Below are 24232 nucleotides of genomic sequence, written 5' to 3'. Positions count from 1 at the left end.
TGAGGATTGAACTCAATCGAGCTTTGCTCTGGGGTCATATTGCAAGACTCAGATTATTATTTTATACAATACAATACAAAATGACACTTTTATTATATGTTACAAATGGAAATAAAACAAACAGCACGATTAACGTTTTTCATTTTATATTCCATTATATATATTTACGGTTGTGGAAATTCGCATTACACCATAAAGAGTCCTCAGGTGAGATATATCGGTAAGTTCATGTGTAGTTAGCCCAAACCCATTGTATAGAGGGAATATGTGTGATTCATCCGGGCTGCAACGCTTCGAGTTAGCCATTTTTCTTTCTCTATTGTTATTTTGGACCATTAAGCTGCCAACAACACAAACAGCCACTACCTTTACCTTCACAACTCCATCCCGCAAACATCGCTTCACCGCCATTCCCAAACGACGCCCGCCAACCACCAAACCACCACAGAAAACCCCCTACCACCTTCGCCTATCTCCTCAGACCATCGACCGTGCCACCGGTCAACACCGGGCGTCGTGCTGTCCAGAGCCCGTTTGGCGATTGGTGCCGAACGCATCGAGCCGCGAGCGCGAATGGCGGCCTTTCCGAGGGAGAAATTCTTATCAGGAAGGCTTCACGCCCCCTTTTTCTCCGTCCATTGGGCGAGCGTCGGGCGGTATGGCCCCGCCTCCAAGCGCAATGAACATGGATTCTTTACGAGAGGAATTCGGATCAAAAGGGCTTCACGCCCCCTTTTTGCCACACCAATGGCTGGACAGAGGGTGACGTGGCCCCACCTCCAATCGCGTTTTGATCCTGAAATTTGCATAAAGGCTCCTCCTGCGGCCTATAAAGACGCGAGCATAAGGCGACTCGCGGAGTTCGCGCGGTTGAGTTGCAGGCGGCTGGTCGGGGCAAGTGAAGAGTTCAAGTTCGAGTCAAGTGAAAACGGCGGTCGGCCACGAGGTTGCGGTGTGGGGGTCGCTCGTCTTGTCGCGGGGTCCAAGCCAGCCAGTCATTCCCCTCTCCCTGAGCATCAGCAATTTCCCCCCCCATCCGCGCTGAGATAGTGCCGGGGGGCCCCGTTCCTCCCCCATGCTAAACGTGGTGCCAACAAAACTGCTTGCACGGAGCACGCCGGAGAGGGCTCGCCGACCACGCCAGGGGCACGGAGTCGGAGCGCAGCTGCGCGAACATTGCGGCTTGCCCACCATCGCGTCACGAGGACGCGGGTAAGACCTTCTCGGTCTCGTGGACCTGGCCGCTCCTCCAGGTTCCACGCACTTTTGGTCCATGGACCTGTCTGTTCAAAATTTTACGACGTACTTGGCGTATGACACACGTTCCGCATGCGATGGGGATAGGTTGTACACACGATATGTGGACGCTTACACACGTCTACAAAGGCTACTTATAAGCTACTCATAAGTCGAAACACGTCGCGGTAATGTCTTTTTTACGCGAAACTTATTTCTAACTTATGTTTGACGTGCTTTGAACCAATTCTTTACGTAGTCCCAACACACATTGACGTATGTAGACGTATTCCAATGACGTCTTCCGGTCGACAAAAAAAATAAATGAACGTGTTTCTAACTTACAACTGCCATATAAAGACGTGTTCCCAGCGATTTTGGGAATTGGTATATAAAAATGGTGTTCATAAAAGGGGAACCCAACAGTGTTTTCGAGTCCTTTTTGAGTCGATGTCCATGTCAGCAGTAACAGTATCAGTATCAGTATTAGTATTAGTAGTAGTTTGTTCATGTTGGCAGTAGTAGGTGAGTGTGAGGGGGAGGGTGTGGGTTATGATGGATCCTCCTCGCATCCGCGTGTCCACGGGTAGGAGACATCTTTGCACCATTGTTCGAAGTTCTTCGCGGCTAATTTTTTATGGGGCTTTTTCAACAATGAGCTATGGCTTGTTTTTTACGATTTAGGTCTATTCATAACGGGTTGGACAAATGCACAATGAACTAATAATGTGCATAGAGCGCTTCGATAATTATAGATACGGTATACCAACGAATAATTATCGTGTAGCCGGCGTTCACAAACTATGCCCAACGATAGCCTAACTTTTCCATATCGTGCGGCAGTTTATCTTTGCCGGTGACGTGGGGTTTGCTATTCATAGGCTGCCACTCAACGATTTAAATGGCTGCATCTCCACGATTGAAAGTAGACGCTGGCGCTCAACAATTGGATTTTTTTTTACACTCAACGACTTTTAAACGGTACCACTCTGCTATTTTCATTGTTTACAATGAACGATTTAAATTGCTGTCACTCGCCTTTGTTTTTTGACGCTGGCGCTCGGAAATTTTAATCGTTTCTATTGAACGTGCTAAATCGCTCAAACTCCACTATTGAAAGTAGACGCTTGCGCTCAACAATTGGATTTTTTTTTTTACACTCAACGACTTTTAAACGGTACCACTCAACTATTTTCATTGTTTACAATGAACGATTTAAATTGCTGTCACTCGCCTTTGTTTTTTGATGCTGGGGTTTTGAAATTTGAAGCGTTTGTTATTTGTATAAAAAAAATTGTTAAAACGCTCAAACTCGACTATTTTAAATAGACGCTGACAATGGACAATTGGAATCATAGCCAAGCTAGACATCGAAGTGTGAACATCCTCGTCATGCCGAAGAAAAGTTTGAAGAATGCTGCAAATAAGTGTCCTGGCCGTGGCCGTGGACGCTGACGCAAGGACGATCCATTATACCGACGTCTTTCAGCCTATGAGTAACTTAAAAGTAACGTCTGTCGACGTGTGGCAATGATCGCGTAACGTGACAACAACACGTTAATCATAGGTTAGAAATAAGTTTCGGGTACGCAAAACATTACCTCGGCGTGTCTCAACTTATGATTAACTTACAAGTAGCATGTGTTGACGTCTGTCAATGATCGCAGACCGTGCATACAACTTGTGGCCAGCGTAGCGGAACGTGTGAGTCATACGCCGGCATACGTCGTGAAATTTCAAGCATGCAAAAATTTGAGGACAACCGAAAAGTACAACGTTTAAAGCCAACGTACAACGGCATATGGCAGTGTTTTTCAGCGTGCTCTCAATGTTATCAAAACTTACCCAAAACGTATTCAACGTGTGCCAGCGTTTTAGAAAAAAATTTCAAAAATCGGCATACGTTGGCGAAAACGTCAAGGTGTGACTGGGCCTTTAGGGGTCGCCACAGCGGATCATCCGTATGATCAGCATAGTAATTTGGCACGTTTTACGCCGGATGCCCTTCCTGACGCAACTCTGGTCGCCTCTTACGACACAGGGATATAGTACACCTATTTTAACCGGGGTATACACCGACCCAGTATACTGGTACTCATTTCGCCGACCTCGGAAGGATGACAGGCTGAGTCAACCCCCTGGTGTATTAATTCAGTGGTCCAACGGGGCTTGAACTCAGGACCTTTTGGATCCCAAGCCGCTGCCCTAACCACTGCGCCAACACCAGGGTGATATATATATATTAGTAAGCCTCATGGGTTCCCAATACCACAACTCAAGGTGAAACAACGAAGGCTCTCTGGGAGAACATAATTTCACAAATAATGTCATTATGTTCAAAACCATTGTTACAATTTGTTGATAATTGACAACAAGTTAGGCATCGTGATTAACCAAAATCTTACAAACACGTTTGTTGTTGTTGTTCGTCTTTCGGCTGCTCCCGTTAGGGGGTCGCCACAGCGGATCATCCGTTATGATCCGTATACTGATTTGGCACAGGTTTTACGCCGGATGCCCTTCCTGACACAACCCTGGTGGCCTCTTACGACACAGGGATAAGGATTGGGTTTCGCCATGATTCCGGGCTGCCATTCACCCTCTCATAGCACGGCCCAGCGCAGACCTCCCGTCCTCAAGCGATCCTCCAACCCAAGCCTCCGAGTATCCAGATTACAGGCGCACGCCACTACGCCCGTCTTACAAACACGTTTATCAGACACAATTCCATAAACATATGATGTAAAATAAGTGGTGATGTAGGACTATCTTTTCCTTTTGAATATCCATCACCCTTTCATATGTCGGATTAACAGAGGTTATCAAATAGACAGACACATAAAAAGTGGTAAAAACAAAACAAAATGGTGAAAAACAAAACAACAAACAAAATTAAAATAAATTTCATAATTAATATAATTCCGTATGGTGTCACGATTCATGGACCAAGCTGTGAAGTTTTCTGTTCTCAAAGTTTTGTGCCAAGGGTTCTCTTCAGGATCGTTACTGAGCCCAGGACAGCTTCCAACTGCAGTTTGTTTGCAATAATATTCCCAGGGATGTTTTTTAATATCTCTGTGAGGTTCTTCTTCATCATTCCCATGAGGTTCTTCATCATCACTGGTTCAACTTTGGCATTCTGCAGCTTCCAGGGTCTTTTCACATCATGCTTGAGGTCTTGGTGTTTGTTCATTTTCTTGATTTCTGCATCATTATGTCAAAATCACTGGTATTAACATCTAAATTAGCAATGCCTTCTCTCTTTTTTGGACCGAAGTATTATATCTGGTCGCAATGCTTTGTTTTCGATGTTCACACTCGATGGGATCATAAGGTCATACGTGAGCGGTACTCCAACATTTTCAGTGATTGCTTTTGGTTCATTTTCTCACAAATTTTCTGTAATTGGAATATCAACATTTTTGCAGATGTTTTCTTTTCGTGTTCAGTCAATAAGCATCACATATCATTCTCTTTGCTCACCCCACCTCCACTACTCACCTGCCTTTTTATTTTTCCTTCACCCTTCTCTCTCACTCTGTCCTTTGTTCGCTCCCCCCTCCGAATAAAATGCAGCCCTCTCCTCCCACACCTGTCACTCTCTTTTGCTGTCTCTGCCTGTCTGTCTATGTGTCTCCCCACCCCTATCGCTATCTCTATATATATCTCTCTCTCTCCCTCTCTCCCTCACATCCATCTTTCCCGCAGGGAAGAGCAATGTTTGGTGTGGTGTCGCTCTCCCCACCTCCCCCCTAACTCCCCCACCTTCATCGTCTCTGCCTCCCCTCCCCCCTCCAACCTTACACCTCTCTCTCTCTCTCTCTCTCTCTCTCTCTCTCTCTCTCTCTCTCTCTCTCCTCTCTCTCTCTCTCTCTCTCATCCCTATATTGTGTCCCCATCAACAAAGCAACGGGTTGTATTTACTAGTAATTAATACTTTATAGCTCCCTCATCAGGCTGGCAGGATGGCCTTGAGGTACGCACACTCATGTCTTAGCTGTCTCGCCTGGGCTAGAATTTCGGCCCGGTTACAAACTGTCAGCCCAGTGTTTCACAAGCAATGTGATGCACCAAAGAGTGTGGCATCCCTCAGATGGACATTAAACTGGACACCCCATCTGTTGGCATGAGTTGGTGGATGCTGGAGACCCAATGTCATCTTCCGTGAAGAGTAGGTAAGCTATCGCTGGCACCATCAACAAATTACAAATCCCTGCCCTAACCTTCAGAGGGTATTGCATCAGCGGCACAGCCACACCCTCAGCCAATGATGCTACCCTGCAGCCTTGTGCTGCTTCTACAAGAAGAGAAGCTACCTCATATAATCAGCAAAGAATTGTTTAAGAACATTCGTGGATGAAAATAAGCATCTGATAATCTGTCATAGGATCATAGCGTTAAGCACATTAAAGTAAGATAGGTACTGATGCGCTCATTCTGAAGCCACGTCCAAAATACATGTAGATGTTTGTGTGTGCGAACTAAATCACTCACGTGACAGGGGGCTGCTTCTCGAGCCAGCCGGCCTTGATTGAAGGGATCTCACTTGAGTCGCAAAAGTGTGAGCCTGTAATCCAACTCACACCATTGTCATGCTCTTTGGAAACAGAGGGCAAATGGGTTTGAGAAACAGATGATGATGGGAAGTCTTCAGAAGACAACGAGAGGAGCGACAGGGCATCGCCTCTGAATGATAAGTGTGACGGAGAACGTACAGCTGGATCGAGCAGGCTGAGGCTGTGGAAGAGAGAGGTGAGAAGTCAAGATGTCATAATTTAGGACATGTCATCCACATCCTGCCATTTCATGAGCTTTCATCCTTTGGGAGGGGGGAGAGGGGTGGGGAATCAGCATCACGTTGCAAAAACATTAAAGTGCTGTGCTTGGGCATTGTATAAGTTTGAAATCAATATTAAATCTTGCACAATTTTCCAATTTATGTTAAGGACTTCAGCAATTAAGTGGTAAAACAATACAAGTTAAACAAGCCATGTCTATAATGTGACATGCCAAGAACTAGCACGAGTTTATTTCTCAGAAAGAGGTTGTTTCACGATGATTACCCTTTCCTTCAAAAAAAAAAAAAAATCAACCTTTGTAGCTTGTAATGCCTTTCCTAGATTTCGATTTTGGAGATAAACTCGAAGCTCAGTCAGCCTGGAGTTGGGAAAATGACCCTATAAGTCGGTGAGAAAAAGAGAAAGAGCTCGAAATACAGAAAGAATGACAAAAACACAAGGAACTCGAAGGGCACTCCGTAGAGCGCATACCTACGCCATGTAATGCCTGATCCACGAGAACATATCAGGCCCAATACATTTTTGAAATATCATGCTATACAGTAATCCCCCGTTTCTCGCGGGGGTTATGTTCCAAACCTCCCCACGCTAAGTGAAAATCCGCGATGAATGGACGCCTCCCCCAAAAAATCGACTCATCTGGTCTGGTCGGTTTGGGAGCGATTGGGTTTGAGGTGCCGGAGATCGACTAGTCTGGTCTGGTCGGTTTGGCAGTGATTGGCTTTGAGGTGCCGGAGATTGACTAGTCTGGTCTGGTCGGTTTGGGAGCGATTGGGTTTGAGGTGCCTGAGATCGACGAGTCTGGTCTGGTCGGTTTGGCAGTGATTGGGTTTGAGGTGCCGGAGATCGACTAGTCTGGTCTGGTCGGTTTGGCAGTGATTGGCTTTGAGGTGCCGGAGATTGACTAGTCTGGTCTGGTCGGTTTTGAGGTGATGGGTAGAGCAGTGCTCGTCCAACGGCGGCAAACCTTTTTCCTTCCCGAAGCATATATTGAGCACCTTTACCTTAACCTTATCCTGGAGAGTCCCAGGACCTTCTTCTGGCGCTTCGGTTCCTTGCCAGAAGCCTTAGAAGGTGCAGGGCGTTTGGGCGGCATCGTGGGGCTTGGAGAAAAAAAACGTAGAAAATATTCGAAGGTCACAAGCGAAACTTTGTCTCGTGCGTTGTGTGACTGGTCGAGCGCCACGTGTTATAATTTATTCCTTAAATAATTTATATTTTATATATTATCACCGCGATGTACCGGGGGAATCCGCAGAAAAAATTAGTTATGTTCCAAGGGAAAACCCGCGATGAACCGGGGGCGCGAGAGGTGAACCGCGATGAAGCGGGGGTTGACTGTATGTCGTTTTTGGCCCTATCTCTCAATGGTGAAGAATCACTTAAAAATTCTACTAGTCGGATCCGGATCTAGATCTTCAAAATCTAATCAGTTCGTCCTTGTTGCATACCCAACCTGTCCACAAAATTCCATCCGGATCCGTCTACAACTTTTGAGATATTCTGCACACAAACAAACAGACAAACAATAAAAAGACGTCATGCAGTGCACAATACATGCAAAATCAACCCCTCTCCAAAGGTTGCCACGGATACATCAAATTGTCCATTTCATACAGATTAAAATTTGCAATCTAAATCAAAGTTCAGGTCAATCGGATGAAAATCGATTATTTTTCAGATTGAAATTGATGATTTTAGAAGTTTAACCTTGAGTTGACCTTTTGACCTAAAAACTATTTGGTTTCCAAATTCAGTGATGCACGATGTAATTGCTGTTAAATTTTCAAGTCAATCGGATGAAAAATGACTTTCAGAAATTTCACCTCAATATGGCCTTTGACCTTTGAGCACAAAATCAATAGGCTGCTCAGTTGAGACTACCTCTACAATGTGAGAAAGTTTCATGACGATCCGTTTAGAATTGTGACCTGTAGGTGACAAACATACAGACAGACAGACAGACAGACAGACAAACAGACAGAATAGCAAAATGGACGAACCAATATATTTGAAAAATCTTCGATTTTTCCAGTAACAAACAGACAGAAAGGGGTGAAACCATAACCTCGTTCACCTTCGGTGGCGGAGGTAATAAACTTGAACATAAACAAAACAAAACATGGACATTTCTAATCGGACAGAAGTTTCAGGCAAAACGAGAGATTAATAGTTCAATCGGTGTGCTTTGCGGTGTGCCATATGAAGGGGGAAAACCAGTAATTAAGGTCAATATAAAAATAAATGGCACATAGAATATGGAAACATAAACAGACTGTGGTTTATCACAAAACATCACTTTATGATCATAGTTTAACCCCATTAAACTCAGCCCGCCTGGGGAATGAGTCAAGGCCCAAAGCAGCTTGAGCAAATCTAACGCTGTTGAATGTGAAACACAATAGGAACAGGGTTAAACATTGCATCGTGAAAAAATAAAACATTTAAGAGGTCATGGAATGAGAAATAAGAGAGATAAGCCGGTAGGCGACGAGGGATCCGCGAGGATCGAAGCGCTGGATACGATGCTTTTCATTCTGACCGATCCACCGACGAAGATTCATTGCCAACACGTATTGGTTCACATACAATTGTTCCTCTGCCTGGCAAGATTTTTCCTATTGCGTATTTTGCCAACTGGCACTCCTCAGAGTGGAGATGGAGGAAAATGTAAATGACAAAAAAAATGTTCTACCAACCATGTTCTATCACCATGTCAAGATGCTTTCGTTTACATCTAACCGTTTCGCCTTGATGATATTAATTTATAAGGGTCTCGTTTCTCCACTTTCAAAACTGTAGGACAAGTATTGAAAATAGTGAACGTAGGCCGAGAAAAAGTATTTTTTCGAATTTTGTGTATTTCAACCCCGACACCCTTGGTGATCGAATCTGAAAAAATGCTGTGGTTCAGTTTTGTAGTAGTTATTAAACTCTATCCATACACCGAATTTGAACGTTCCGCCGTCGACGGTTTCCGAGGTGAAGGTCACTTAACATATTCCCTGGTTCACCACCTTTCCGCATTCGGAGGGCTGCCATTCGGAAACTGAGAGATCGAGGAACGTTATGCTGTCGCGATAACTAGATGGGGATGCAAGGAATAAGCCGGAGTTGGTCCGGTCGCTCCACCTATCATAGAAGCCGCGCTACGTCAGTTACCGTTTGGGTTCTTAAAACGCGGTTTTTCGGCCGCTGTATAGCAACGGGTGGTTGCTTAGCAACGCAACTCAAATGCGCACACTCCCAGCCCATATGGCACCTGTTCGCCAGTTTCATCAAAATCGGTTTGCTGGTTTGTGCTGTGGAGCCTCGCGTTGCAGACACACACACACACACACACACACACACACACACACACACACACACACACACACACACACACACACACACACACACACACACACACACACGGAAAACATACGGTTTGTGGTTCAAACCTTCGTACGGAGGGAACGCATGATCGATGAACTCCGACTCGATCTTCCCTTTCAAAACACAAACAATCCATTAAAACGAGCGTCAGGAAGCATAACATGTCGGGACGGAGTGAACGTCATGTACTGGGTCTGGAATCTTCATCCTCGGGTGAACCGACCATGGACCCGTCCGAGGGAGAACCTCCTGGACGGACCACGGACCCACAGTCTGAGGACGAACCCCCCAGACCGAGCACGTTTCCTCCATTCGAGCTGCTCGTGGATCCCGTGGGGTGCTTGCCGTGTGTGTTCTTCGCCCGAGAGATATCGGGTCGCCGTGCACCATCCGCCACTGTAAGGTTCAGTGTGCCGAAGGACCGGAAATTGTTGACGACGAGACGTTCGAAGAGAAACAAACCACGTGATCATGAACCTTGTTGAGTCACGGTTTCTCGGTGGTCGGTTTGCCACCGGTCAATCACGTGATGTAGCAAATCACCGACAAGCACGTTTGAGTTCTTAAAACGCGGTTTTTCAGCTGCTGCATAGCAACCGGTGGTTGCTTAGGCCTAAGTCACATTTGCTCCAGAGCGAGGATACGGCGGTCATACGCCCTCTGAATTGACAGAAACGTGTGGCGGCCGCAGAGTTTCTGCGGTGGCCTCAGGGTGGCCCTACGCCATTTAGCTATATTTTAGAGGCCGTAAGGTCGCCGTGGAATTATAACGCGGAGTTATAACTTTTTTCATTTCTACGTTCGCCATAGCAATTCGACAAGCTGAAACAAAGGAAATTGTAAAAAAAAAAAAAAAAATTAACCCACTCGTTAACGTCCGTCTGGCCGCACGTTCGCCTTAGGGCCCCCTGCGGTCGCCTTGCGGGCACCTTGAGGCTACCTTGCGTCTGCCTTGAAAATTCTATGGCCGCCGCAGGGCCCCCTTAAGGTCACCGTGCGACATCAAATCAAAGACCATACGGCAACCCCACGTTTTCAGTCTCCACAATTTCTAAGACCTAAGGCCTAAGTCACATTTGCTCTACGGCGAGGATACGGCGGCCGTACGCCCTCTGAATTGACAGAAACGTGCGGTGGCCGCAGAGTTTCTGAGGTGGCCTCAGGGTGGCCCTACGCCGTTTGGCTATATTTTACAGGTCGTAGGGTCGCCATGGAATTATAACGCGGAGTTATAACTTTTTTCATTTCGACGTTCGCCGTAGCAATTCGACAAGCCAAAAAAATAAAAAAATTTTACCGATTCGTTACCGTCTGTCTGGCCGCACGTTCGCCTTAGGGCCCCCTTGCGGTCCCCCTGCGGTCGCCTTGAAAATTCTATGGCCGCCGCAGGAACGCCCTAAGGTCACCGTGCAACATCAAATCAAAGACCGTACGGCAACCCCACGTTTTCGGTCTCCACAATTTATAAATACGCCGTGCAGCTCCCAGGAAAAATAAAAACATGTGACTGCTACATTGTGTGACCGTGGAAATACTGCGGCCGCCGTATAATTGCTAATGGCCGTAGATTTTGGAGACCCCTCGGCCGCCGTGGCAATTGTGACTTCGGCCTAAATACGCCGTGCGGCTCCCCGAAAAATAAAAACATATGTGAATGCTACATTGTGTGACTGTGAAAATACTGTGGCCGCCGTATAATTGCTAGTGGCCGTAGATTTAGGAGACCCCACGGCCGCCGTGGTAAATGTGACCAAGGCCTTAGCAACGAAACTCAAACGCGCACACTCCCAGCCCATACGGCACCTGTTCGCCAAGTTTCATCCAAATCGGTTTGCTGGTTTGTGCTGTTGAGCCTCGCGTTCGCGCGCGCGCACACACACACACACACACACACACACACACACACACACACACACACACACACACACACACACACACACACACACACACACACACACACACACACACACACACACGGAAAATCCGACAATAACGGATATCTAGCAAATCCCAACAGTAGTAAAAGAGATGACGACAAACAAAGGAACGGCAGGGCTCTGAACTGAGCAGTACAATAGTCCACCATCTCAAAGGAGGAGTATGTGATGTCTACATATTCAGTTTGGAAAGGCTAATTTCTTCAGCAGCCATTTTGAGCTGAAATATTCTCCAGTGAGAGAAAATTGTTGATTCAAAACTCAAGCAATCCTAAGCCAACAGTCAGAGATCAGAGGTTGGGGAGGGGATGGATATCGCTGAAACAAAAATATTGGGAGACAGATATCAAAACAAAACAACAGACAGAAAGAAAAATAAACAAAAAAGAAAGAAAACATCAAATGAGAGACCAGAACAGAGATAAAAGACAGATTATAAAAACCAAAAAAACCAAAACAAATCCAAACGAGAGAAATCTGGAGAATGCTTTCCAAGACACACAAGGAGCGAGATCCCGTGAGAGCCGTCTCAGGTTGATACCTTCCCAAGGGATTTGGCCTTTGAGAAAGCGGAAGGAAAAGCATCGGCGCGCCTTAATCAAGAACAACTGAGCAAGCAAGGAGTAGACCACTCTGTTAGTCCTTTTCACACACGGCATGAAATGTCTCCAAAAGCTTCCTCTTTCTCCAATGGCAAAGCAACATGGCATGGCCTCATGCATCGTCCATTACAAGTTCCAAACTTCTCATGAGAAATGAATTATGCAATGACGGGATAGCAAAAATGATATAACATGAGTTCCCTTCCAAGGAACTTCAATGCAGGAGGAGGCCAATATGCCCATAAAAGTCTGTGCCAGTATTGCTAACCTATGGTTGTTTGTCCAGGCTCTATCCTTTTAAATGCTGAGCATCAAGAAAGGAAGTAGCACGTACCATTTTTAAAGTCTTTGGTACGACTCGATAGGTTTGAACCGCTGAACTCCCAGACTCAGAGCGGATGCTCTAAACATTAAGTAACTGAGTCTGTTGAAAATAAAATAACTATAATAAAATAAGGATGATAAAATAACTCTGATGCACCGCATCCTTATTGAAGATACATTCAAATTTAATACATGGATACAAGACCATTATACACAGGTGATATGAAAAGAAAATAATAAAACAACTCGATTGTATATGTCCACTCTTTTGCTCAGATTTTGAAGCCGTGCCAAACACTCCCGAGATGCCGCCTTCTCTCACGGCGTACTGAACGCACATCTGCAGATCTGTTGAGCAGGCATGTATGGTAGCTTGCCAAACCAAAGGCTTTTTTTTTTTTACACCATTTGTATTTTTTTTTTGCAAAAATGAGCTTTGGAGTTAAAGATTTTGTTACGTGCCAACATAAACTGACGAAACACGAGTCCCTGTGCATACTTGCTGCCACTTCTGGAGTTTAGTCCATCTTGTTCGACGAACACACAGTCATTGCGTGATCCTTCCCAGCATATCTTCTGCATGGACTGTGGTTCCTGTAATCAGACGGTTATCAATTAAGGAAAGTTTGCTTTGGATGAGGCTTTTGGAAGCAATCAGGTATGGAAACTGGTTTAGAAAGCCAAATATTGAAAGGGATGATAGAAAAGGATAAAAAGAGGGAAGAAGATTTTTTAAAAGAATGGAAGAAAAGTAAAAGCGGGACACAGGAAACAGTGAGAGTGAGGCACACCTTATTGGAAGAATGTAGAATGTCATCTTCTTCTTCATGAATAGCAAATACCAAAGCATCTGCATCAAAAACATACAGAAAGGTGGAATGTTGTATCAAAGAGAAGTACAATGAAACTCCATCAGACAGAGATTCCTCTTGCTCTGGATTCAGAATCCTAGAGCCGGTGTTCATCCTACGAATGAAGCTTGCTCTATTTACTGTGGAATGTACCTCGGATGGAGAAATCAACAAATGCAATAAAAGCTAAGAGTTTACGAACATTAGCAATGAGCAACTTGATAAAAACAATAAATATGGTTGCTCACAAGTAACTGTGATATTTCATTGGCCAACAACACCGTTTGAACACGATGGTATTAACGTCAAACCTACCAGGCTCAATGTCGGGTGTTGCTTCAGGGTCACCAAGGGTTGTCTGTACTTCACTGGCCAGCTCATGGTGCTGCTTCATCGTGGTCCATTCCTCGCTGGTCGTGTCACTGAGGGTGAATAGTGTGGGCAGGAAGAGTGGTGAGCTCGGGTGAGGCGCTTCCGTCCTGCCTGCTCGCCTGTACAATCCGACCGCAATGCAAAACACCTGCTATGGATTAGCTCCAAGCACTGAAGCGTCCGATCCACCAGTAAGTCCTGCACAAATCTCCACTCTGCGATCCTCACTCTCAAGTGACATTTGAAGAAGTCCTTTGGTACAGTTCCCAACCTGAAATGGGTCTTTTCGCCGCACCAAGTGTCAAAGGGTTTTGTCAAAAAGCTGACATGGAAAGCCCAAGGAAAAGGCCCAGTATACAAATTCCAACAATCAGATGCAGACACATGTAAGCGGAGACAAACGTCCACCGGGTGCGATTGGACTCAGAAATCTGATTGTTGTGGATGAAAGACAATGGATGAAACAATCTCACCGCAAAGAGAGAGAGAGAGAAAGAGAGAGCGAGAAAGCCTTCTTCACTCAACGATTAAAAGTCATACACATCCTCCGACTATATCACTGACAATAACAAACAAAAAGGCAAGACGTTAGAAAAGCTGGTTAAACTTTGAATTGTAAAAGTTTGCTCCCTGCCTCTCCCTCTCTCTCGCCTTTCCTTCCCCCCTTCCCTATTTCCCCGCCTCTCTTGCTTGCCTGTTCCTTTGTGAGTGAATTCTCTCTCGCCTCCGCCCACGTGCTCCAAGCCTTGCCTCATCGCCTTCCGAAAGTAAAGTTCACATTGATGGCATATCGACACAGTCAGCACACGATCAAACCAACACACATTTATTTCAAGCACAATTGAATTAATCCGTGAGGGTTGGTGTACCACATATATCTGAACTTACTATCATACCCCAAGCAACTCCACAAGAAGAGAATCGTGCATATATGCCAATACTCACATACGACCAGAAAGTTTTAACACAACAGATTTGTACACATATAAACCGTATTTAGATTCGGCCTTGATCTCAAAAGCGAAATTCATCATGGTTTCAAAGTGGTTTTTTGTGCTGTACGCTTTCCTGTGTGTGGGGTTTTGGTTTTGTAAACAGCACATTGGTTGAGGCGTATAGCATCATTCCAGGCACATGATTGTCCGTCAGCTTCCTGAACATGCACTATTCGAGTGGGCAAAACTAATCGCTTTGTGAGTGTGGGCAAGTGCAGCGTTGAACCAGCAAGGTCACTTACAATATCATTCAAAAAAAAAAACAAACATTTATATACATACATGAACGTATATATATATATATATATATATATATATATATATATATATATATATATATATATATATATATATATATATATATATATATATACATATATATAATTCCAGCAATGTGTGTGTGTGTGTGTGTGTGTGTGTGTGTGTGTGTGTGTGTGTGTGTGTGTGTGTGTGTGTGTGTGTGTGTGTCTGTCTGCGACCGCAGTTTCTCGACGACCACCGGTCCGATCTGATTGAAACTTACCAGGAATATTGCCGGGGACCCGCGAATGTGCCTTTTCGAGGTTTAATATCAATCGGACAAGCGGTTCCCAAGTTACGGCCATTTATCTGTCGACCAATGACAAGACACGGTGCTATGACATCACGAATGACGTCACAATTAATGTTTATTTATTTATTTATTTATTTTTTTTGCACGATTGACGGTCTGATCTGATTGAAACTTGCCAGGAATATTGCTGGGGACCCGCAGATGTGCCTTTTCAAGGTTTGATATTAAGGTTTTAGAGTGGAGGCGAGAGAGAGGGGCGAGAGAGGAGGGGGGAGAGAGAGGAGGACGAGAGAGGGGTGAGAGTGGAGGCGAGAGAGGGGGGGGGAGAGGAGGGGCGAGACTAGGGGGGAGCGAGAGAGAGGGGCGTCACAATTCTTCTTCTTCGTTTGATATGACATCACAATTGACGCTGGGGATGCGAGTATGTTTCCCAGGTGTTTCCCAAGTTATGGCCATTTATGATATGGTTGGTCCGATGTAATCGAAAAAATGCCCCAATCCAGTCGTCGTTTACGAGAGCAAAGGAACGAAGCTGCACACACTGGCACGCCTCACCCACGAGAGAGGGTACTGGCATGAGAGAGGGGGAGAGAGGAGGGGTCGAGAGGTGGGGGGGGAGGGTGGGGGGATGAAAAAATGCCCCAATCCAGTCGTCGTTTACGCACCTACGGGCCCACACCTGCGGGCCCGCACCAGTGTATGTAAAAACACACATACACATACATATATTTACATATACATACATATATATGTATATAAAAACACACATACATATATTTACATACACATACATATATTTTCATATACAAATTATACATATGTATATATATATATATATATATATATATATATATATATATATATATATATATATATTTTGTTACGGATTTTAGAATCCGTTCTGATGAATGCATCCACACATCCAGGTCCTCAGACAGTTACTTCCTTAAATCCATGTTCAGATTAGCCCCATCCCCATGTCTAATGGGATCTTAAATGTGATGCGTTGAGAAGGGTAAAGGATAGACCCCCCTCTCTAATGTGAAGCTTTTTTTCTTTATGACAGACATGTTCACACACATTTCTTTCACGAGCTCTGAAGCCCGCCCCCATTTTTCCTCAGCAACATTCTTTCGCGAGCTCCGACACCCGCCTTTTTTGAGAGCGCACGGGTCGTCATGGTAACCATGTCCCAATGGAGCGGGGTGAGCTTGGGGCGGACGGCACCCCGCGGAGATGGCCGGGGATATAAAAACGAGCGAGAGAAAGCGAAAGAGGGACGTTCTGAGAGGGAGAGATGTTCTAGAGATATAAAAAAGTGAGGAAAAAGCGAAAGAGGGACGTTCTAAAGAGAAAGAGATACGGAAAAGAAAAAGTGAGGAGAGGAAAAACGAAAGGAGAGAGGAAAAAGCAAAGGGCGAGAGAAGCGACCAAGAAGCGGGTGTCTGACCAGTGCTGAAGAGACAATTCGCCCTTCCCAGTGCTTCAGCAAGCGAGTGTGTGGTGCACGTGTGGATGTGAGCAGCACCACCAACAAGTGAGGCAGGGGTTGATCACCAACAACACCAGGGTCTAAACCCGCGACGGACGATCTCGGTGCCCTCCAGACGTCGACTGGCATTCAAGGCTGCCCCGCAAGAGGGTGCACGGCAAACCTGAGTGCCGGCGACGGATGTGACACGCATGCATGCATTTTCAGGATGTTTTCGCTTCACGGATGACTTTCTGGTGAGCGAGACGATTCTCCCCCTTCCCTTCCCCTGAATGATCTGCTGGGTACCTTTGTCTGTGTTTAGCTGTAAGTCAACTCCCGATAAGCATCTGCTCTTTGTCTCTTTCCTGGCATTTTGATTGATTTTGCTTTGAAATTCATTCTTTATTTAGCTCAGCAAATAAAAGGTTCTTTTGATTTATTTATTTTATTATTGATAAATTATTGGTCGATTTCCAACCTGTCCGTGTTTGGCCTTTCCTTCATTGGTCTCGCATTGTCCGAACCGAGATAGACTGGGAGGTAATTACCACAGATTTGACCAAAAATCGTTGGCACGCACCAGCGGTTAAAACGCTCGGCCGCCCTAATTAAAATCTAATCAGATAACATTGGTGCTTTGCCGAGGGCGTGTTCCCTGCTCAGGTAAACCACGTGACCTCGAGTTAAACGGAATAATTAGACGGCGGACACTGGAACTCTTAGTTGACTGGGTGGCGTTCGTGGTTTTAAAACAACCCACCGCACCATAACGTTAATTGTGAGCGGTGGCCCCAAGTCTGGCTCCACCGAGGACAAGCAGGGATTAATCCCCCTGAGTGACAAGCTGGTGTCTCGGTACCCGTCAACGCAGCAATGTATATATATATATATATATATATATATATATATATATATATATATATATATATATATATATATATATATATATACATACATACATGTAGATATACACTCGTAAATATCACCCATCGCTTTGCTAATGGTAATACTAAAGGGCGCGGGAGAGAGGGGTGAGGAAGAGGGAGAGAGGGGTGTGGAATAGGTAGAGAGGGGTGGGGAAGAGGGAGGGAGAGGTTGGGGAGAGAGAGTGGTGGGGGAGAGGGAGAGAGGCGTGGGGTAGAGAGAGCAGCGAGAGTGAAGAGGTAGAGGGGAAAGGAGAGAGGAGAGAGGAGAGAGGGAAAGTGAGGAGGGTGGGGGAAGGGAAACAGTGTGAGGTGAGAGGAAGGGAAGACAGACGTGTGGTGGAGCATTCATTACGATTCATACAGTGAAGATGATGGCTGACAGTGTGTGAATGAATGTGAATGAGTGAATAACAGTGAAGATGGAAACAAAATAATGTCTGAAATGCATTTTCGACTGGTCATACCATAAACACGGCCTGGAGACAAACTCTCATCCAGCCATAAATACCTCCAGACGCTTCCGGAGATGAACATCACCTGTATGCGTATGGATATGGACACCGCCCGGATGGACGCATCTGGAGACAAACACCTCCCGGACACGTCCGGAGACAAAGACAGACAGAGAGAGAGGGGAGGGGAGAGTGAGAGAGGAGATGCAGGAGGAGGATACTATACTGCACTGTATTGGGAGTGGGTAGAGCAAGGATGGGAGAGAGATGGGTGTAGGGGAGCTAGCAGAAAGAACATGTTATGCTTAATGAACACACACACACACACACACACACACACACACAAACACACACACACACACACACACACACACACACACACACACACACACACACACACACACACACACACACACACACACACACACACACACACACACACACACACGTGCTTGGCCGACATCGGCAATTTTCCGGTTTGAGACAATTGAGTGTTAATTCAGAGAACCACTCGTGCTCACGCAGGGAATCGGAACTCGCCCAGGGAGCCAGTGCGATAATCAACTGCAGTACATACTGCATACAACCCAGAATCCTTGAGTTGCTTTCACCGATGAACAACGTTGCATTTACCTAGATGTTTCAGGGATATGTTTCAAATATTATTCTACATGAACAGTTGCATGTGGACGGGTGGAAAAAAAAATTCCTCAGTAATTTAGAAAACACGTTAATGCGGCAAACGGCTTGGAAATCAGGTGTTAATTCAGAGAACCATTCGTGCAGGGTGACAGAGCACGGACCACTCTCTCAGGGTGACGGAGCACGGACCACTCATTCAGGGTGACGGAGCATGGACCACTCACTCAGGGTGACAGCACGGACCGCTAGCTCAGGGAGATGGAGCACGAACCATTCGCTCAGGGTGACGGAGCACGGACCGCTCGCTCAGGGTGAAGGAGCACGGACCGCTCGCTCAGGGTGACGGAGCACGGACCGCTCGCTCAGGGTGACGGAGCACGGACCGCTCGCTCAGGGTGACGGAGCACGGACCGCTCGCTCAGGGTGACGGAGCACGGACCGCTCGCTCAGGGTGACGGAGCACGGACCGCTCGCTCAGGGTGACGGAGCACGGACCGCTCGCTCAGGGTGACGGAGCACGGACCGCTCGCTCAGGGTGACGGAGCACGGACCACTCGCTCAGGGTGAAGGAGCACGAACCACTCACTCAGGGTGAAGGAGCACAAACCATTCGCTCAGGGTAATGGAGCATGAACCACTCACTCAGGGTGACGGAGCATGAAAATCTGCAGCAAAAGTATCTACAGATAGTGAACGATTCACTCAGAATAATGTGGCACAATCAACAATGGGTGCTCGGCAAGTGACTTAAGCACTCATGCAAGCACTCCAATTAAATAGTTGATAAGGAATGGTTGGCCAAGCTGTCGCTGCATACCATAAAGGATACCTTTGACTTTAAAGCTCGGCTTCACCGCGCACGCAGCAGTTAATGAAATAAAATGAATTGGTGAAATAAAATGACTTTATCCACAAAAGAGTTGCAGCTTAATGCAGAACAACCCTGGAGACATCGCAAAGTTCAATTGCCCGTGAAATAAACCTCGCAGAAAATCCACCATTTTGCCTGCTCATCCGAGCACATATCACATCGTACATCGTTCGCCATCCGCACAAACGTGACAGCTTTTTTTTTTAACGTCCGATTTTTACCAGATTTGCTTTGATTATCTGCAGAGCACATCACAAAACATCTGAAAATATGGACAGAAATACGGCAGATGCTGTGGCGAGGCAGTCCGTCTGGGGGGACAGGGAGTGAGGTCTTGCAGTGAATGCATTAAATCATACAGCTCAGTGAAGCTGGTTAATTTGGTTACGCAACATAATTTTCCAAACAGGAGAAAAAGGTAAGTTTAATGTTTTGAAAATTTCACATTTTCTCATGTATGTGTGGAGAAGGGAACATTGCCTTGCTTGCTTCAAGTAAATAGGTAATACCGGCTTTGTTATAAGACTCGTTATTTATTTAAATTATCAGATTTCACAACAGATTTTGACACTTATTTAGTCTGGACGATATCCGATCCCAGAAACCGAAATAATATTTCGATGATTTACTTTAATTGGTCTGTGAGAGTGTATCGTGGGACATCGAATCATGTAATGCATGAAATCGCTCCAAGCTCCTGATTTGAAAAATTATAGTACTTACAAAAGTAATGTACACACTGATTCGTAGCTATGATGAACAGACATTCGATATGAGTGAGGAAAGTGAAAAATAAACTTTATCGTTGAGAAATTATTGCGGCCTGTTCCAAGACGGGGTGAGGTTGAGCAAGCTAAAAAAAACATGGCGGCTTCAGACCCCAGCAAGGTTACCCAGAAAACACCTTGAGACCCCAGACAGCGAGGTGGCAGAGGATCTCGTGATGAAGAATATAATTAAATAAGGCTGTTAGTTATCTTCAAAAGGGGTGTTTTTAATTAAGCCAAACACCCAATTTTCACTCTTGCATTTTCTTGGAGTTTTCTTAGTATGCATGTAATATAAAGTTTCAGGCTGCTAAGTTTTATGGTGTTGGAGTTATGGAGGACACACACACACACACACACACACACACACACACACACACACACACACACACACACCCTTTTATTAATATATATATATATATATATATATATATATATATATATATATATACATATATATCCATCCATTGGGACCAGACTCTGTACAGAGCATCAGTGCTGCCAAAGCAGTCTCCTGGGCTATTCGGCACAATCCTGGACAGGGCGCCACTCCAACACAGGATACTCAAACGGCTCAATAATCCCAGCAAGCTGGTACACATTTTGCCAACCTCAGAAGGATGATAGGCAGAGTCAACCCCTGGTACAACAGGCTGGTATTAATTCAACTGCCGAGCAGGATCTGAACTCAGGACATTGGGATCCCAACCCCACCACAAGAACAATTTAGGCAACACCGGGCATACATACTGCACACACATTCGTATATATATATATATATATATATATATATATATATATATATATATATATATATACATAGATACCACATATAAATACACAATAATGTATATTCTGATGTTCCAAACTCTGTTACAGAGCATCAGTGCTGCAAGAGCAGTTTCTTGGCAAGGGTTTTTCTGGGTGGTTTACCATTGCCTTCACAGCAGTAGTTGGGACAGGTGTTTGTAATTTGTTCATGGTGCTGGCGACAGCTCGCCTACTCTTCATGCAGGACACTGTACTGCACGTACATCCAAGCTGCTTTGTGCATGGCTCGTGGAAGATATGTTTTAGAATTCTGTTCTGCTCGTGGCTTGTGAAAACTGCGAATACGTGCGGCAATTTCCTGCGAATGTAGGAGCATGTTGCAAATTTTATATATCTCTATTATAATACCAAGCTTGCACACTAAAAACTCGGCTCGCCGTCACACGATCCCTATGAAATTGCTGTGGCACTTAGCGGACATGCTGACATTGTTTGGGAAGTCTTGGCGTTCCATAGTACCACTTGCATTTTGCACAATGCGTATTTTTGTCATTTCCTGTGTACGGTCTGTCGTCTGCTACCAGCGATGTTGTACTGCTATCCCTTGCATGTGCACGGGTATCCCTAGTATATATATATATATATATATATATATATATATATATATATATATATATATATATATATATATATATATATATATATGTGCATTCTAAAGAGACCTGGACAACTTTGGTTGTTAATATATTAATTTAGTTCCACAAATGATACAACGATACCCTTTGTTTTACACTCAGTGTGCAAAACATTAGGAACACCTTCCTAATATTGAGTTGCACTCCCTTTTGCCCTCAGAACAGCCTCAATTCATCGGGGAATGGACTCCACAAGGTGTGGAAAGTGTTCCACAGGGATGTTGGCCCATGTTGACTCCAATGCTGGGGTTTGTCAAAGATGTTGTCTTCAACACCAAGGTGGCAAACCTGAAGGATCTTCGTTCTCGGATCACAGCTGCATGCACAATGGTGGACGCAAACATGCTGAGCTGAACATGGCAAGAACTTATGTACCGCCTTAATGTCCCATGCACGACAAATGGTACTCACACTGCAGTGTATTGATGGTGTGCACAAAACTGTATGACTTTCTGTATCATATAAACCAAAGGGTGTCGAATCATTTGTGGTTCTAAATATATTAACAACCAAAGTTGTCCGGGTCTTTTTGGAACACCCTGTATATGAAAGGACAACACACCAAACACAATGCAATGCTTTCCTTGTCCTCACTTTCAGACAATATATCAAACAATACGCCAAAACAAAAACGAACGAGTTCTAATCTCCAATGTTTGTAAAACCCCCATGTAAACTTTGTTTAGAATCCCCAAAATTTAAATACAGGCCTCTCATGTAAAAAAGAAAAAAAAAAAAACTTACAGCAATAATGCCACCATGAGCAAAGAAATCAAAAGGAATTAAATATAAAAGAGTGATCTGCGACTAAAGTCCATGTTTCTCTTGGCTGCAGCAGCCGTGGGCGAATTGACATCCAAATTCCACAACTACGTCATTTTCACCACGCAGCACAAGGGTTTACCATTGGTGATCAACTGATTATGTCACAGCCATGACTGGGACACACCAAAAGTCAAAAGACACAATCAACAAAGTAAGTCAAAACAAATTGATATATACTGCATGTTGTTTATGCAAATGCATTTAAAAAAAAATCTTCAGTCTCAAAACACATCGTTTGCACAGTATGTAGTAAATAATAACTTTCTGCATTAGTCTGATCATTTTGGGGACAATTTGATTCGAGGTGAGGTGAAATTAATAAAATTAATAAAAGGAGTTGGGAGAAGGGGAATGAGATATAAAGGCAAGGGCATAATGGAGGAGCCAGGAGAGTCATAGGTTGGGAAGTGGTTCAAGTGGAGAGAGAGGGAGAGAGAGGTGCAAGGGATTACAAGAGGGGTGGGGGAGTTGAGAGATTTCACCATATTTGTATCTGTAGCAAATAAATGGCCTTCATTGTGGTTTTCATTGGCTACAGGAACCTTGTGCAGGAGACGAATGGTGCTCCGGGGGTTTCTGGGTGGTTTGCAGAATTTTACACCAAGGACAGGTATTTTAATACAAAATCTCGGCTCATGGAAAAGTGAGGGTGACAGACGGTCGAAGGCAACACAATGACAGTGGGGCACTAGTGGGCCAACATACAGACACACCAAGCAATGGAATGGACGAACAGGAAGAGGAAAGAGGATAAGTAAGGAAATGTACAAATATTGCAATACCTGTGAGTAAAAGGGGTGGATTAGGGGAGGGTTAATGAGGGTAAATAGTTCGAGTGGCGGGCTTTTGATCCCAGGGTCAGGTCAGGTATGGGAGCATGTGCCAGAACAGCGCGTCGCTGCGTCCACTTTCTGCCGGTACTCCAGGGGCCTCCGTCTGGCCATCCCCCAGGCAGATGCCAGGCCCATCCCCATCTCCTTGAGATGATGGTCAACCTGCTGCAACTATGAGGCACGTGGTCGGCCCACTGGCCTCCTCCACTCATGAGACTCCCTCGCTGAGAGAATCTGGTGAGCAGGATCAGCGTCAGGAAAACGAGCCACATGTCCATACAGCCGCAACTGACGCTCACGGACTATGCAGGTAACAAATCTCATCCGAGTCTCTCTCAGCAACCGCTCGTTGGGCACAAAATCCGACCAGTGATAGCCAATGATTCTCCGAAGAGACCTGGTACCAAAGGAATTAAGTCTCTGTCTCAGATCCTTGGTCAGAGTCCAAGTCTCGCACCCATAGAGCAAGAATGGAAGTACCAAGGACCTGAAGACTCGGACTTTCGTCCTCCCGCACAGGTACCGGCAGCGCCACACCCCATGATCCAGTGAATCCATGACTCCCCAGGCCCGACCCAGACGTCTATTGACCTCTGACTCGCAGCCAGCAGAGATATGAATATCACTGCCAAGGTAAGTGAATCTCTCCACGACCTCAACATCCTCACCACAAACAGACACAGACAGGACAGCAGCATCCAAGATATCACCGAAAGCCTGGATCTTAGTTTTGACCCAAGAAACCCGTAATCCCAACGGCTCCGACTCCTCATTCAGCACCTCAAGGGCCCCCAAGAGGATGTCTAAAGTGTCCGCAAAGATGACTGCATCATCTGCAAAATCAAGGTCCGAGATCTTGACATTGCCAAACGATGCACCGCAACTTGATCTCTCCGACATCCTCCCTAAAATCCAGTCCATACAAGTGCTGA

At 45.3% G+C, this 24232-nt stretch overlaps 1 protein-coding gene across 11 annotated transcripts in view; it reads right to left on the bottom strand.

The window, feature by feature from the left end:
• Window positions 1-24232, bottom strand: part of ARAP1 (ArfGAP with RhoGAP domain, ankyrin repeat and PH domain 1) — a 187933-nt gene that overhangs the window by 107640 nt on the left and 56061 nt on the right. For 7 of the 11 annotated variants that reach the window (XM_085852622.1, XM_085852623.1, XM_085852625.1 and 4 more), the window contains 4 exons: window positions 13440-13546; window positions 13065-13123; window positions 12773-12867; window positions 5731-5973 (listed from right to left, as the gene is read on the bottom strand). In XM_085852622.1, the coding sequence (XP_085708748.1) occupies window positions 5731-5973; window positions 12773-12867; window positions 13065-13123; window positions 13440-13546 (504 nt within the window). Of the gene's footprint in view, window positions 1-5730; window positions 5974-12772; window positions 12868-13064; window positions 13124-13439; window positions 13547-13644; window positions 14619-17952; window positions 18038-24232 lie in introns of those variants that run through there. The other 4 variants (XM_085852628.1, XM_085852629.1, XM_085852631.1 and 1 more) reach the window with 4 other exon arrangements.

Source organism: Eptatretus burgeri, chromosome 13 (genome assembly GCF_056783735.1).
Source record: "Eptatretus burgeri isolate ZD-2024b chromosome 13, Ebu_testis_v1, whole genome shotgun sequence".
Lineage (NCBI taxonomy): Eukaryota > Metazoa > Chordata > Myxini > Myxiniformes > Myxinidae > Eptatretus > Eptatretus burgeri.
Note: the sequence above shows the minus strand (reverse complement) of the source record. Positions and strands in the feature narration are given on the sequence as shown.